At 39.4% G+C, this 17,716-nt stretch overlaps 2 protein-coding genes across 6 annotated transcripts in view; one reads left to right on the top strand and one right to left on the bottom strand.

Annotated features, from left to right (window-relative positions):
* atad2b (ATPase family AAA domain containing 2B) overlaps positions 1 to 14,227 on the top strand; it is a 61,715-nt gene extending 47,488 nt beyond the window's left edge. For both annotated transcript variants that reach the window (XM_067481392.1, XM_067481391.1), the window contains exons 27-28: positions 8,482 to 8,610; positions 12,514 to 14,227. In XM_067481392.1, coding sequence (XP_067337493.1) covers positions 8,482 to 8,610; positions 12,514 to 12,555 — 171 coding nt within the window. In that variant the 3' untranslated portion in view covers positions 12,556 to 14,227. The remainder of the gene's footprint in view (positions 1 to 8,481; positions 8,611 to 12,513) is intronic.
* A 1,042-nt stretch (positions 14,228 to 15,269) lies between these two features.
* The window catches only part of LOC137102175 (kelch-like protein 29), a 191,466-nt gene continuing 189,019 nt past the window's right edge, over positions 15,270 to 17,716 (bottom strand). For all 4 annotated transcript variants that reach the window (XM_067481395.1, XM_067481394.1, XM_067481397.1 and 1 more), the window contains one exon: positions 15,270 to 17,496. In XM_067481395.1, the coding sequence (XP_067337496.1) occupies positions 17,313 to 17,496 (184 nt within the window). In that variant the 3' untranslated portion in view covers positions 15,270 to 17,312. The remainder of the gene's footprint in view (positions 17,497 to 17,716) is intronic.

The following is a 17,716-nucleotide window of genomic DNA, read 5'->3' as shown; positions in this document are numbered from 1 at the left end:
GTAATGTAGTGTTTCTCTCCCATTTCCTCTTTCAATTATCAGCATCTTTTTATCCCTGCTATACAAACATAGAGGGAACCAATTACAGTGGCAAACCATTTTCCCATTTCTCAATCAACAGGTGTTCTGCAACATTCAAAGAAAACAAGGTTATGACTCAAACATGAGCTTCTCTCTGCCCCACTAGAGCTGCCAACTTGTCCCAGGATGAGTTAAAGTAAAAGAGAGCATGTGAAGCATTTTGCAGTACTTTGCACAGTCACGCTAGGGTCCCACCTAATACCCCAAGTGTAAATTGGAGGCTCCGCTCAGTGGGCTCCCTTGACAGCACTTCTCACTGGTCGGGTGGGGGGGCCATGGTTTTAGCGCACTCGGTGTAGTGTAATTGGTGTTCTTCTGACATGCACTTACTTCAATCCTCTATGCTCTGAAGTGACATACAGCTATCAAGCCATTATCTAGTGGCTTTTACCCATGTCTCATGGGGATGATGAGCATGGTGGGGTACGAATCTTGCCTTGCCAAACCTGACTCCATCTTTCAAATTGATTGACAGGCTTTTTAGTTGGCCTGATCTTAGTGCTTCAACTGGCTGCCCCTATGAAAGGCTACACACAGCACTAATCTGAAGGTTTATTTGTTAGTAGGGCAAAGAAGAGAGCTATCTTAAAGAAACAGATCGTGAAAAGAAGGGACTGTGAATAATTGCTTTTTCATCCCTGGCTTACGGAACAAATTGAATTTCCGGTGCGCACGATGAGAGTCACCATTTAAGCAGATATTTTTTGGCAAGGCTGGGACTGGCTCTCTGCCTGCTGTGTATTAGGGGCCTTAGTGAGTGCTGTACTGTTCCTTCTGTCTTCCTTCAGTTGTATTCATTGATTGTAAAGGGCTCATTATTTCTGACTTTTAAGGTGATGGAAGAGACTCTGCAATCTCTCTGGAATTAAATACCATCAGAGTGTTATGAGTTTGTTCACACACCCGACTCTCAAAGCCCTTTAGGACAGAAATGGTATTATTTCAGTATTCACGTCCTGTCTTTCAGAGCCACTCCACAGTTATTTGCTCTGATTCACTTAGCAAAATCAAGTTCCCTTATTGCCAGTTTCACTGAAATGATGCTTGATGCTGTCTGGATCAAAATGATTTCCTCAGCATGAATAAATAGGTCCTGAGGCTTGTTTCTCTCACTACTCCAAAATGTCTCTTATTCTCAGCTGTTTTCTTTCATCAGTAGTCAGACACTTGTCCACAGATGGACTGGAAGAAGTGGTGCTGACGATTGCAGATGAGAATTCAGTAACAAGAAATCCAATCTGGCCTAGCAAATTTTCCTCCATTTTACCAAGAACACACAGATTATCATCTGCTACACTGTTTTCTTTAGCAGCTGCCTAGAAAGAGCTACTGTTTTGTAGTTGCTGGCATAGCATGGAGTCCTTTGGCTTGATGCTTGGCTATTACAGCAAGTCAGGATTTCCTGTTTTAGAGAATCCTGTCAACAGAACCGGCCCCATTTCAGTTTGTCATCCTCCTTCATTTTTAGTACTAATAACAGTGGGGGCCCAACTGGCAAAGTAGCCATGCCACATGTCTCTTCAAAAGAGGACAGCTTAATAGTAGTGCTGGACCAGCATTTTATAGTCAATAAAAATAAATAGCATTTGAAGTGCTTCTTTTATTTTTATTCATTCCCACTGATGGCATTAAAGTACAGCTATTTCCATGTAATTGCACTTGCGTTGCTGTGCCTCTTGGTCCTGCATGCAAGGGCCAGTAGTGTGAGAAGCTCATACAACAAAAACATACAGAAAAAGTCCCTTGTTTTTGTTAATATTTTGAAGTAGCTTGCATTTTGGCCAAGCCTTAATTATGCCCAATGTCAATGCTTCCAATGCTCACACCTGATGCATCCCACTCAACCCATAGCTTGTATAAACATAGAGCTTTAGACTGCATGGAATTTTGTGCTGCTGATATTTTATACAGTGCATAAAAAGGACATTTTAAGTTATTACTTTGCTTTATTAGTCATATTAATATCATATCAGTCTAGGTGATAATCAAAGTTAGGGAAAAATAAGCAATACAGCTGTGTAGGAAATATCAGCTAACAAAGCAGAGCTATGTGGAGGTGTGTTTGAGGTTAGTCTGCGCTAACGTTTCTCCTCCTTTATTACCTGGTGATATTGGATACTTACTTTTAAAAAGTATCAATCTGAATGTAATAAGACATGACTAGGCTTCAACATTTCCTCACTGAGTGGTGGAAAGTGCATTTTTTTTTATTCGGTACAAAAAAGCTCACTGTGGACAAGCCAAATAACCTCTTAAGAACACATCAGCAAATGATAGGAAACAGTGAGAGTTGAGCCACAGTAATGATTCCACAATAGAACAATGTGACACATTTGATAGTGATATATTTTATACTCTAATATTTGCAATGGATTTGGCTAAATCTGTAACTAACTCTGTGTCACCCAGTTACATAATGTGATGATTACTGAGCTAGGTTTTAAGTCAAACGATTTTGTAAACTGATACTGATGGATAACATCACAATGGTTAAGATGGATCAAGTATTCTGTATGTCACTGCGCTGTGTTTTTGTTTTGTTTCAAATTAATCGCACAAATGGTGCTTTTCAATACAGAGCATGTTATTTAAAACTCCCAGACTTGGGACTTCAGAGTGAGCAAGTTTAAACTCAAGAGTCTATACTCTGAGGACAGGTGGATTATTTGCAAGTGGAGAAGCAGCATTTTTGTCTTTTTAAGTGAATAATAACATACAGGGCATTTGGAGTTTTCAGACCCCTTCAATTTTTACAGTTTTGTTATTTTGCAGCCTGCTATTATCATTATAATAATAATTTCATACACTCAAAACAGCATAATGACAATGTGAAAACAGAATTTTAGTAATATCTGTAAATTTATTAATAATAAAAACCTGAATTATAACAATGGCATTCAGACCTTTTGCTCAGTACTTTGTTGAAGCACCTTTTGCAGAAATTACAGCCTCAAGTCTTTTTAGGTGTGATGCAACAAGCTTTTCCCACCTGGATTCGAGGATTTTCTGCAATTCCTCTTTGCAAATCCAAATCAAGCTCAGTCAGGTTGGATGGGGTCTGTCGGTGGACGGCCATTTTCAGGTCTCTCCAGAGGTGTTCAATAGGATTCAATTCAGGGCTCTGGCTGGGTTGCTCTAGGACATTAATAGAGTTGTTCCTAAGCCACTCCTGTGTTGTCTTGGTTGTGTGTATTACATCCCCAGTCGTCAGGGTTAAGGGAAGCGTAATAAATGACCGGATGTTGGTGGTAATTCTGCCAGATTTATCAGACTGGATGCCGGACCAATCAGAACGAAATTTGGCAGGTGCAACAATCCATGACTAGGGTTGGACAGGTCTAATTTACAGACACAGGCCCTTGAGGCCATAACAGTGTGCTTAGGGTTGTTGTGATGTTGGAAGTCAACTTTTGGCCCAGGCTGAGGTCCCGAGCACTGTGTTTTCATTAAGGATATCTCCATTCAGCTTTTCCTCAAACCTGCCTAATCTCCCAGTCCCTGCTGCTGAAAAACACCCCCACAGCATGATGCTGCCACCACCATGCTTCACGATGTTATTTGGGAAGTGATGAGCGATGACTGGTTTTCTCCTGACATAAGATTTAGAATTCGGCGGAGGGCTTCAGTGATTGTGTTTTTTTTTCTGGAACGTTGTCCCATCTCCCCACAGGCACTTAATGACCAATGGGTTATTAGCCACCTCTCTTACTAAGGCCCTTCTTCCCCAACTGCTCAAATTGGCCGAGTGACTTGCTTTTGGAAGACTGCTGGTTGTTCCATACTCTACACTCTCTAAAACTACCACGCATCTTACTGAGAAGTCTGTTCTCCCCCTAGGATGATGGTAAACATTGTCTGCTCAGACCCTTCCAAAACTTGGCAGCAGGCTGCTAAAATGACCAGTGTCTTGTCTGATAGAGCTTTGAGCTTAGCTCAAACTCCCTGCCAGAGCTCTTGGTACGACATGCATTCTGGGTAAACTTGCTACTGCAAGTCCTAACAAATGTGCTACCAAAGCATCCTTGACCAAATGGTGGCTCTATCATCTTTTTATTTATTTATTTTGATAATGCTATATGTGAACTTTGAATTGGAACGATACTTAGCCTTGACTAATAACTTTTCATAAGTTTTTAAAAATATCATCGGCTTTCGACATGTCCATTCAGTGGAACATGTGGCATGGGTTTTTAAGCCAGATGCCCTTCCTGCCGCAACCCTCCCATTTTTTATCCAGGCTTGGGACCTGCACCAACGTTGACCTTGGTGGGCGGGGCCACACCTGGTGGGGTGGGATTCGAACCTACTGACTTCTGCATCTCAACCCAATGCTCTACTACTGAGCCACCAGGGCCCCTTTCATAAGTCTGCAAGAATCCAGATAATTAATTTATATCCTGTCAATGGAACAGCCCTATTTATATAAGGTACCCAAGTAGTGTGGGTGACATTATTGATCCTCCTTTAGGGTTCCTGGAGAGGTAGGAGCAGAGGCAGGATGACTCCACCCCACCATCTATGTAAAAGCCCTGGGGCACCTTAGGGTGAATGGTGAGAAGGGGTTCCGATTAGATTTTATTGCGAGCTATCAGGGTTGTTTTGTCAAGGTGATTCTGCCACATACACAGGCTCATTTTGAGCAGCATGTTTAAACAATCGGATTCTTCGCTAGAGGAGAAACGGGGAGACTTGCAAAGGACCATTCTAATGTGCAAGTGTTTGAAAGAAGTCAGCCGAAGAAGGTTTTCAGTTTTCTTTTAAAGACGCAACCTACTCAGCCATTTCTTATTACCTGACCCCAGTCTTCTGTCTCCTGACTCTCCAGTCCAGGCATCTTAAACAAGGGCCAGCTTCACACCATTATGCCCGATTCTCTGTATAAAAAAGGGTTTTGTCTCTGTTGCCACTGTGCTCTAACTTACAATTAATATGGAATTTCCATTGATTTTATGTTAGAAGAAAAAGCCAGCCATTGCATATTTAGAAGGTCTACCCAAGCAGGGTTTACATGCGCGGTCGAGGGTTGACCATTTCATTTAATTGTCCTGAGATCATGGTAATGTGATGTGTCATGATTGTCCGAAACTCTTATATCACAATAGCATTACTAATGTGACCAAGTGCCCTGTAAGCCACATTATTTACCATTGAAACGTGGTATATTTTTTTTAACATTACCATTCACATCTCACCATTTCTGCCACATTCACCTTCTGCCCTAATTTATGGTATTCACAGGAACTACAATCATTTATAATAGATTTCTTTGCTAGTATTGGAGGTATAAATATCTAAGTGAACAGGGAGACTGCAGTGAATTGTTCTCCTTGAGGAAGATATTGAAAGAATAAAATTTTCCCTGGTGACAGTGAGTGTTGGGCTTCAAATCCTTGTTTTGTCTGAGTAGTGAGGAAGGCATTTTATACACACAGTGAAGCTAGTGAAGTATCCCTGAGTGATCAAAGAGTCAGACCCTCTACTGCATCATTACTTCTTGTCTACATCCATGGTTGTTTGAAAAGGTTTTGTATACAACCAAACTAAAGCACAGAAAAAAATTTCCTTTAACATTTTGTGTTTAGAGAATAATATTTGTTGGAACTTCGGTGGTGAAGTGACTTGAATTTCCTTGCCATTTGATTTATAGGTCATAGGTTAAGTAACAAAGCTGCATCACCAAGTGATGTGTGTCTAGATGGACCTAAATTCAGTTGCATTACTTCAGGTTTCTCCGTGTATATTCTTATTCACATTATTATTTTTATCATTATTATATTATTATTATTATGTTTTTTTTTTGTTGACTAATTAAACCTCCTTTAAGTTCAAATCCTCTCTCACAGGTAGAATTTAGGCACAAATGTAACTCCATTCTCTATCTATAGTCTTGAGAAGCACGAGGGGAGATAGATATGTGAGTAAAGGTAGGGAGGGAAAGATGGAGCAGGGAATTTAGAGGGGGTGAGGTTAAATGGCCCATGTCAGTAGAAGTCTTTAACGCATGGGATTACTGCCCTTTTGTGTGCAGTGAGCTCACTCAATCACGGAGTCCATGTAAGACGCACTCACACCATTTACCCTACACTGTTGCAGACATCCTGATCAAGCTGACAAAGGCTGGGAAGTACACGGCTACAATCAGCTGGCTAACAGCAAGAGAATAAATTGAGGGTACAAAGAGCTTGGAAGGAAAAGAACAGAAAACGAATGGAGTGAAAAAATAAATACACAAAGAAGCTTTGGAAACAAAGAAGGGAAAGTTTGATAAATTGGATTGCAGAAAACAGGTGAGCCATGATGGTGGACTGAAATAGGCTGGAGGTGAAAAGATGCTTTATAAAGGAGTGAAGGTGCACTATAAAGCACTGAAATGTATTTATATCAAGAGATGGGGAAATAAAAGAAATGCAGTGGTAGTGGGATGAAAGAATAGAACAGTGTGTTCTATAGAGTATCACAATATTGCACATGTGAGAGGTTGTAATGATGCTAATTAAAGCTTTTATGCACGTGTTGTTAAAACTGACATCTCGCTGTGATGGGCTCCATTTGGTCCTCATTTATGAGTTCTAATGGCTGGGTAGAAACTATGAAACCTGAAAACTCCTGTGATTTTAGGCCAAAGGTACTGTATAAAAAACACAGAAAGAAACCAATAAATATTCTCAATATAGAGCAGCTGGCAGAACTTTCTGAAGGCAGCTACGACGATCATTATCACTTTGCCTGAATTCTGATATTAAAGTCTTAGTGGTCTTGGCTTCTGTATGCACCTTTTATTTGTCAAGGGACCCAGAGTTATTATATTGGCCAGGTGGAGATTTTATGTCAAAGGCATATTACCAGTGTACCCTCCTACCTCCTATTGCCAGATTAAGTTATGGAAGAGTGAATATTTGAACGGTTTTATCACACCGGAGTCATGTTTTTTGGCTATTGAGTTCAGTATAAGTATTCACTGGAAGTCAAGAATAGGAAAGGTATGAAACATGTTTGAATTGACATAATTCAGAAGATATTTGAGATGTCTTCTTTATTGTCATTATCGACTAAGTATAAATCTAACTGGAGTTAAGCTTTAAACTATTCATGTATACATTGACGTCAAAAGGAAGATAAGAATAAGCAGTAAACAACTTTGTACCAAAATGTATTCATTACATTTGGAGTGTAAATGGCCACCTAAGTGTCAGATGCTGTAACAGGTGTCATTTCTCCCTCTAACTGTTGTGTGGGACAGAATTGGATTTACAGGGTTGTAATGGGTTTCTGTAATGCAAAGGAAGAAAAACTCTAGATGGAAAGGAAATCACCCTTAATGTCTCATGGTTGTCCTAGGAGCCTTTCTGAGACTTGTAGTTGCTGCTGTTCAGTACCAGCTTGGCAATCATATAAAGCTAATACACCCAAACATGACTCTGTGGAGTCAAAGACATTATATCCATAATGTTTCCACATTTCAAGAAATAAAGTCTCCACCTCATAATATTTTTGTTGAAAGCTTCTGGGAAACTGCTAAAAATGTAAAAGCCCCAGTGGATCCCAGGGGCAGCTGATTGAAATCGACATATCCAAGTGAAGTTTTGCTTTTTAGGGTCATGCGTTAAGTCTGTCTAGGGATAAGGTTGATACAGACATTATTTATTTCTTGGTAACTTTAGTTTGCTACTATAATCCAGACAACAGTTCTGTAATTTAAACCAGTTTTATAGGGGGATGGAGTACAACAGTTAATGCTATAATTACTACAATGCTAACATTTAGACTCTTATTTTTTTCTTATTGCAATTAAAGCTAATGAATGACGTTGACATCCATGTCTTATTGATCTTCAACATTGCTGTATTTTCATTTGCTTAACACTGCCTTTTACACATACACACAACTTTTCATTGTTGCTGTAGTTTCTCTGTTTGCTCTTTGTCAGTGATGGTAATTTTAATTATTGTGTCTTTGCAGCCTCAGTCCATGCATTTTGATGAGCCCTGTGTTTAAATGGACACACACATATACACAGTCTTGGGCTTGGGCAAAATATGAGGAACAGGTCAATTAAAAGGCCCTTTGACTGTCCAGAATGTTTTAATTAAAGTAGCAGTGAAATGTAAGCTTGGTTCTAATTATGATTAGCCTTAATTAGCTGTCATTCTGATCGTAATTGCTTTTGAATACAGCTGACCTCCAAATACTTCATCTCCATGAACCCACATCTGCATTTGGCTTGTGTAATCAGTTACTCTTCATGGTCTTGATTGTGTCCGTCACTGTGTATGTTTACTGTTCCACCATGCCGGTTTATAGATATTAATAATAGTAAGGCATAATGTGTGTTTTATGGTTTTTAGGAGCAAATAAGTGTAAGCCTTTATTTATAATGTGTGTTTGTTTGATTCCCCATAGGCTCTACTGGATATGGTGATGAGGAAGAGTGAAGGCTACAGTGTGGAGCAGTTGGAGAGGCTGTACTCCCTCCTCAGCCAGTGTATCTACCAGCACCGTAGAGAGTACAACAAGACACAGCTACTGGAGGTCAGTGACACACATTCTAGGCTAGACTGCCGGAAGGGGTTGTAAATACTTTATTTACATCCACTAGTCCAAGTACGTTATAGAGAAAGATTCAGCAAAAAAAAATTATACTCGTTTTTTTTATCAAATTTTATATTATTCTGTTATTTTGTAATTATATAAACTGTAGCATCAAGTAAGTCTGCTAGCTGACCACAAAAAAGAGAGAATCTAATTTGACAATTTTGACTTGATTGTTTTTTATTTTCTGTGGAAATGTGCAAAACAAATTTCCTGCTTCTCAAACAGAATAATCAGTAGTTGCTGTGCCACACACCATGTTGCTGACTGGCAAGTAAGAAAACATTTCGGTGTGAGTGAATATTAGGCCTTCGCTTTCAGGTTTTCATTATGTCGTGCAGATTTGACCTTCACCAGGAAAAGCAACACAAAACTGTAACTTGTTTAATTATGTCACATGTTGATATTAAGATTTAAAAAAAAAAGTTCTCTCAGCTACAGAATAGGATCTAATGAGGACATTGGGGACCATAAGTGAGCGTATATAAAAAATAAAAAATAAAAAGTAAAGGGATGAGTGAATTCAGGAGTTGGAATCCACATCAGTTTATAAAAAGGGCTTTATATTTCACACAATAATCTCTAAAGGTTAATTAACACCAGTTATTTGTTCTTTGCTATTTCGACAGCTATTTAAATGATTCTGGTTCATTCAACCTGAATGTGATCTTAACAGTTAAAGAGCTAAAAATTCAATATTTGACATTACAATGTATCCACATAGTTACCGTACAGTTTTATGGCTTTTTGTACATTATTACTGTACTGTTACAACTAATATGGGGCTCAAGGTCATGCCACATAATTTTGAAAACTTGTTTATTGGTGTTTTATTCATTCTTAGTCTTTGTGGAAAATATTACCCACAGTTATACTTTGAATTAACATTGTGAGTATTGGTGAACAACTATAAGGTCAGTTTTTTGTTTCCAGTCATATTTGACATTGTTCCAAGCGAGAGGGGGAAAAAAACTGCTGTATACTTTCCCAGAATCCCATCTGGTCATCTGCTGCTGCTGTAAGATGTCAGTGCAGACAGCAGGCCAGGAATGGCAGTGTCCTGGTTCTGGTAGCCAGAGCTGGCTGTCATGATGTCAGGAAGAGGAAGCAGCAGAGAGAGCAGTCAGCCAGGTGGTGCCGCCTGTTGACAGGCCGGCTGGTGAGAAGGGAAGGAGGGTGCATGTCTGGGTTCATCTCGTACCGCCAGCCTAAATTCGTGTTTTGAGAGCAGAAATGTCAGCTCATTTGGCACGTGTTTTGTTTGCCTGTGTTTCTAGTGCACATCTCAACTCCACAGCAGGTCATCTCCTTGTAACTCCTCAGAGAATGCAAAAACATGTACACATACACATATATGCAGGTGACTGAAGCCATTTCCACTTAAGGTTGCACTCCGTTCCCAAGCGTGGAGTTTGTGTCTATGTTGTAGAGCCCAGGAAAATGGAGCGTGTCTATACATTTGTCTCCTTTATTCTTCCCCCTGTTCTCCTCTGAGTATGGCTTGTCTCAGGCTTCTAGAAGCGTTGACCTTTCAGCAGATGCAGTGGACAGCATCCTGCTTCCATTTAAATCCAGAGGGACCATCTCTGCTCTGTACACAATAACAAACCCACTACAGTCCTATCTACAAATTGGTTTGCTCATTGCCCATAGGCCTGCTTTACATTTTGCCCATGTCTCACTGAGCAATTAAAGAGTTTGTTGAAGCTTTTGACCTTTAACCTGCATCTGTGAAGTGCTAGAACTCTACATGCCACTGGCCAAGTTAGCTGAAGATCATAAGAGTTGGTTGTTTCTCTGCAATTTTTGTCTTTGCTGCCAAAGATTAGTTGGCGGCAGGTCAGTGAATACACACTTATCAGTCCCTCCAGGAATGTTGCGATCCCAACAGTTAATACAACTAGTAACATGTGAGGTCTGTGCAATTTAAAACAAGATAAAAGATATTGCGATATGCACCACATTTTTATTTATGAAAAATAGTTTTGAAATCTACGGTTTTTGGCTGAAACAATCTCAAAGGAACCGGGCATCGTAGGGGGACTACCTGTTGGCCCGTGTGTTATCATATGAAGACACTGGATTTCTACTGTAGGTTCACGGATTTATTTGACTGCATCTCTTGTTAAAAACGTAGATGATGAAGATAGTTGAAGAATGTGTGCTCTTCAAATAATTTAGAGAAGACTTCTTCGAGACCTTCTCTAAAGTTACTATCCGTGTTTAACTTTCATATAAAAAGTACCCATCTGGAAAATAAAACTGGTAGAAAACGAAGAGACTAAAGTGGGCAGGTAACCCGAAGTAATTTTTAAAACATTGGTAACAAACTGAGGATAATTTGACACTGTAGAGCCTACTTTGCTAGATTTCCATGAATGTATAGACTAGATACTAAGATGAAAATAAAACATTTTAACCCCGAGTTACTCGAGGTCTTTGTGCCATATTAGCCAACTTCTCCATTCTGGATGAGTAGACTGAAGGGTTAACTTGATGTTGGTGAGGCAAAGTGTATTTGCTGTGAAGGATGGTGAACGTGCCTGCTGTGTTTTCAGGATAACAAGGTGATGGGCTATTTGAGAGCACAAGGGTGTGAAGTGTCACAGTGACAAAATGCTTATTTGTGTGTTTGCGTGCAGGTGTACAGTGGAAGACAGACAGGTGTTAAAAGCTTAGATGTGTCTAAAAATGTTGTGATGAGCTGCAGCTTTCAGAGAGTTTTCTAAATTGGTGACTTTTGATCAGTTACTCGTTAACTTGACTTTTCATAGCTTCATTTAGTTTTACCACTTGTGCGACCTGTTGTTGATAGCACTTTATCATAAGCCCCATAGCTAATTGATGTTAGAAATGGAGTTAAAATCACATGCAGCATCAGTCCTGTGACCTTTTTAAATCTGTTCCAGAATACATTGCAAGATATGTTGCTTAAAGTTTATTATATCTACATTGTTGAATGAACTGCAGGCTCAAATGTACTTTACTCTCATTCAACAGAGGACTTGAGCAAAAGTTACAGTTCCATTAATTGTCACAAGGTAGCTTCAAATGACATTGGAGGAAGAACTCGACATTTGGAGCAAAGTTTGATATAAACATAAAACATATTGACATAAAACAGAATTCCTAAAAAGCAATATCTGACACAGTCCATAAATTCTAATGAATTCATCGTTTCACTCCTTTGTCAGTGTTTTCTTTGAAATAATTCAAGAAGCATTTCAATTACTCTTCAGAATAACAATTTTTTATTTAAGATTTTACTACTGTAAAGGTGCTAAAATATATGATTGGTATTAGTGTTTTTGTATTTTGTAGCTGAAAACACGTAGAATTTGTAGATCATGGTCCTTCTCACTCATTTGAATAAGGGTACGTGTAATGCTATGGTTTGAGTAAAGGGTTGTCTCTCTCTCTCTGGAACTTTAAAGTGCTCACCTACTGTAAAGTTGCAGTAGATACTGAAATTGGTATCTTGTAGTGGGGTTCTGTCGCACTGACTCAACCATTCAGATGAAAGAACACACACGGTGTAACATCTTCAAGGCATTAATCATGGTCTGGTGCGGGCTAACATCCATCCCTCTTCCTCCAGCTCTTTTCAGATTTAGTCAGTGTCAAACTCTGCTGCTTTCGTGCTGAGAAAAATCGCCTGTCTCATTCCAGCACAGCTTTGCTTCATTTTACATCATTTATCACAGTGAAAGCTGTTGTTTGCTGTGGGAAATTTCCAAGTAATATTGAAACCATGGTGCACAGATGCTTTATACACACATTCAACTTTGCTGTGTTGGTTGAGACTAAGCAGTATGTGTCTGTGTGTGTCTGTTTGTGGCACAGGAGATGGAGGAGAGAATCCAGCATTTTGATACATTCCTGTGAGGAGGAGAAGATGTACCCATCAGGTAGATGTGTGGATTGCCTGGGACCACAAAGACACAAACTGAGCGGGAGAGTGTGAAGGAGCTTCTGAGTCCAGCCCTAATTACAAAAACACACACCTTTAAAAAAAAAAAAAAAAAAAATATCCAGTCCCCTCTATGCGCTGAGAGGGAACATAATGAGGACGACGTTGAGAACAGAGACATTCAATGGTGCTATTGTCTCAGGAACCTGGCCAGATCCAGACCGAATCTACACAACCAAACCCCTGGAGGTGTCAGTCACACACACACACACACACCTATGGTGACGGCAACCCTGGTGCTACTTGGGTGCTATGCTAACTTTTATCCATGCTGCTCTTGGGATTACTTCTTTACTTGGACAGTTACTGAATTCAACAGACTGGGTGATGTCATATCACAACCTGGCCACTTATCTCTGAAGCAGGCTGTACACACACAAACACACCCGCCCACCTTGACATTTAGGTTTGCATGTATTTCTACAAACACAGACCAGATACACACACATACATACACACATACACTCTCACTCAGACCTTCACCAGCAGAAGTGTGAATGCAGAATGCCGCGAGGAGATGAGGACAGGTAATGTTCTGAATCACTGAACTATGTGGCCGAGCCCATCTTGCCTAAAGTGGAATGCTTCATCATTGGCCAGTTATTACCACACTGTTATGAGTTAAATTCTGTCTGCCATTTTAGCATCTGAGCCACTGTCTTTACCTTAAGAAGTTTTAGTGAGAACACAAACTTGAGGTTAGCACAGCAGGACTAGAACTGCTTCTGTCCTCAGGTGTGGAAAGCTGTTGAGCCCCTCAGTGTTTTGTCTTACAGTACCTGGGAAAACAAGCATAGACTGTAGGTCAGCTCACTTAAAACATTTACTCACAGACCACCTCTGGTGTTCAGTCCTTGCATATTGTCATGTCCTAAATAGTTTGTGGTAGTTGAAGCCTCCCCTTTCCTCTGTACATTCAATGTGAGTGTCCCCCCCACACACACACACTCCCCCACAAAAACTGTCCCCGCCAGATGATTTTATTTTTTCCTTGCTATCGATACCACGGCTGAGGAACTGGAAGCAGTACAAATTGGAAAGCGTGTGTAGTTTGCACTGCCTAGCGTGTGCCTTATTTAAAGCTAATGAAACTTACTACTTGTGACAATGAACAGGCTCCAAGTTGAGGTGGGTCTTAACCACTAAGGTCACAGTGACCTTAAAGCAAAAAAACAAAACAAATTATATATATTCTAATGCCAATAGGTTGATTAACAACATATGTAGGTTACACATCCCTAATTTTTTTTTACCAAAACCTGGGCCAACAATAAAAAATAATTAAATGCATTTTAAAAGCTAATCCAATTTAGTCCCTTCTGTGGCTGTGTCTAAAGCACTTGAAATATTGTTATATTTAAATGTCTTCATGCCCCGTTTTACCCTGGTCCAGTTTCCCCCTGAGCAGACAGCAGATGTAGGAGAGGTTGTTGCCAACACCAGCTTTTTTTTCCCCAGTTGTTCATATGCAAAAAAAAAAAAAAAAAAAAAAAAATCCTATATTGTGCCAAGTTTCATCCCACTCTCTCAAAAGGTGCTGACAAAACCAGGAATTCTGTTTTCTGTTAGTCATAACAACCTATGTATTACAATATGTATTTGTGTGTTTAATCATTTTTTACTTTTTTTTTTTATAAAAATGCTTTGCTTGATATTGTTTTTGCGTGGGTTCTGAATCCATGATGAACAAGGCCATTCTAGGCAGTGCCCATCACTAAGGTGTTCTTAAAGCATTTCGGGATTTTTCTTTTGTCCCCCCTCCTTTAAAAACGTGTACTGACTTTATAGATTTTATTCTTATTTCTCAACACCAGACAGGAGAAGCTAGATTCTCATTTGTGGCCAACACAGTGTACGTTTTCTGTAAATTCAAGAATTTACTGAAGCTTTATCATCTTTCCATGGCATTATCATATTTTGTAAGATGCCATATTATGAGCAGGTGTAGACTGGAGAAGGCCCATTCTCTCTCTCACAGCATCTTGTCCTATCCTCAAACCTCTTGGTGCAACTCTGACTCCAGCTCACCTCTGCCTTTTCTCAGATTCTAGGTGACAAGAGCAAAGACCATATGCAAACTGGCAATGACAGGTTAGCACTTGGACTACTGCAGAGAGAAAAACCAACGCTACCTCAGCTTAATTTATTTTAATGCGAAAACTGTTTACTGGGTACAAAAACAGTGTTTTTCTCCCCCCCAAAATACTGTTGCAACATCTACAGTACCATCTAAGGTACCTGACGAGTGCAACCACGGCTGCTGCAGTAATCCAAGAGTGGTTTATGTCTCTGATTGTTATGTATGTTTGCATTTGAGCCAGATGATGATGATTGCATAAGTTTTAAGGATATTTCATGGATTCTGTTATACTTGTGCTTATCATAATCTCTTTTGTATATTAGCACCCCTTACTTTTTTTTTTAGCAGCTAAGGAGAAATTTTTGCCTCTTCACACAACAGTCGCCTTTTTGTTTTGCAGATTTTCATCTCATGATTCTGATTATTTATTAAACATGTTTTACACCTAATATTCAGCGAATTGTCTTTTTGTATGTTTGAAATTTAACAAGTCGGGAAGCATTGCACCTGTTTTAACTTGCTGAATTGTGTAGCATTTGTGTAGCGCATTATTTGGCGTGTATGGGGGGAATAAAGGGTTTACAGGTCACTCAGGTTCAACACGCGACTAAAAGCCCTTTCAGCTTTTCTATTTATTTCATTGTTCTGGTGTTTTCTTTTTTAAAAGTGGTTACAGACTGTGGCATACTGGAAGAAACTTAACATTAAGACTAAATTAAATGTGTCTATCTAGTACAGGCCATGAGGAGAAATAGGAAACATTCAACCTTGTTCTGCCAAAAGAGTTTATGAATTTAGAAAGAAATTTGGAAATAAAATATGGGTAGTTTGAATGTCATACATTATGATCTTCCTTTGTTATTATAAATTGTAGCCTGTTGGACTAATAACCAATTTTTGTCTGGTAGATGAGACTACTTAGTCCAGTATGCAGAAAGAAAGGGTTTGTTCTATCCTGAAATACTTTGTTCTTCCCTATTTTTCAGACTTAATTTAGTCAATACTTTTCAAAGCTTTGTCAATTCTGTTTTTAATGTATTTAACACACATGTTCGCAATTGTTACTTTAGTGTAAGTTATATTTGAAATGAAACATTTACTGTATTTCTCAAATAAACTGCTGTGATATACTTGAATAAAAGTTCAAACTGTATATTTGAAGCATCATTTTCTGACTGTAAAAAATGTGAAAAGGCCCGTTAGAAAACAGAGTTTCAAAACCTGAAGACATTTGGTTAGTTTGTATTTTTTTCCCCCCCGTGTGTTCAATGATAGAAACCTCACTTACCTGATTAAAGCATTTGTAAATTACATTATACAAGAAGCAGTCTTGACAATAACTTCATATTATGGTATATGTATTAGGGTTCAATAATAACAATTGTTAATTTCTGCTTTTGGGTACAGATTTACAGAGATACCATTAGAATCCAACCTATTTTTTTTTTTCTAAAAACATTTATACAGAATTGCCTTCAGGTTTTAAAATATACATATTTCCTTCCTGTATTTACAGAATATCAACCCAATGTTATTTGTGGGTTGCAATGAAACACACTGTATAAAACAAAGGACATGGAGGCAGAACTGATGCAAGGCAGCAAAAACGTCTATGATAACAGTCACAGGTGATTATTGTGCTTTTTATCAGGAGGAACTGTCCCACTGTGAATATCCAACCAGATGTCAACAAGTGGGAGAAATCACATTTCTCTAAATGTACCTCTTTCTTTGTCCCAGAGAGCAAGAGTATGAATCAAAGGGAAAAGAACAAGTAACTCACCCTCCAGATGATATTTCAATCAGGTTTGAATTGCACAAAAAAAGATGTTCTCTTTGAATCCCAGCTGACCCAGATTTTATGGGTCTTCCTGTGTTTAGCAAGTCATTAAAAGAACCAGGCTACAGAGAGTTCAAAATCTGTTTTTAAAATCGCAACATAAATCTATACTCTGCAGTAGGAACTTTGCTTCCTGGTACAGTGGAGAAAGGAGAATCTCATTACATTGACTGAAAAGAGGGAAACAGCTGGATTTCTTGTCCTTAACTCTTCCTCCTGTCTGTAGATGTCGCTACTGAAAAGTGTTTATACACCACAAAGAACGTCTGTTCTCTAATGAATGAATATGAAGTCTGTCAAATGATTGACTTAAAAAGGGACAAAAAAATGGACCTGCAATGGCTTTTTACTGCACTATATCTGTGTATGTTAAAGAAATAAGGAGGTGGTGGGTTAACTGAGATCTGGAATTAAAGACAGAATTATTTTTAAAAAATGACAATTTCATCAAAATCCAAAAAGCTTGTAAATTACTAAGAGAGTCCCTGTGCTTGTTGGATGAAAGGATGGACTACTACCATGACACATACAGTACAGTACTGGAGGTTAGGCATTGTCACCTGACATGGCTGAGTAGTTGAGCGTGAGTACATTCTGCACAGGGACGAGTAACAGGGTGAATCAATGCTGGCGTCTAGTCCAGAGGTCACTGACCGACCAGCCCAGCCCTAAGCTGCCATCGCACAGTGTCCCACAACCAGAGCTTAGCTAGTGTTTGGCACTGTCCCAACGTGACTGGGCCCAAGCCATTCTCAGCCGCTCTGGATGTACTTTTTGATGACCACACAGCCATGTCTGAAGAGCGGGCAGGGCAGAGACTGCAGAAGAGTCCAAGTATTGGTGCAAGGGTCAAAGGTCTCCATGTTGCCAAGGGCTGGACCCTCGCTGCTGACGATACCTCCTGTGGCGTAGATCTTCCCATCCACGATCACCGCACTGCACAGGTACACATAGAATTTTGTTCAGTAGCCTTCCTTATAAATTATTAAATTAACGAAATAGTTCGATGTTTGGGGAATCTATCTGCAGAAAGCAGAGAGACATTATGATTTTTTGTCATATTGAGCTTTAGAGGTGCAGGTGGTGGACTCTTACCACTTCATAGAGCCAGGCTAGTAGTTTCTGCTGTTTCCAGTCTTTTTGCTAAGCTATTCTA

The sequence above is a fragment of the Channa argus genome, chromosome 17 (assembly GCF_033026475.1).
Source record: "Channa argus isolate prfri chromosome 17, Channa argus male v1.0, whole genome shotgun sequence".
NCBI lineage: Eukaryota > Metazoa > Chordata > Actinopteri > Anabantiformes > Channidae > Channa > Channa argus.
This window is presented reverse-complemented; position numbering and strand designations above follow the sequence as displayed.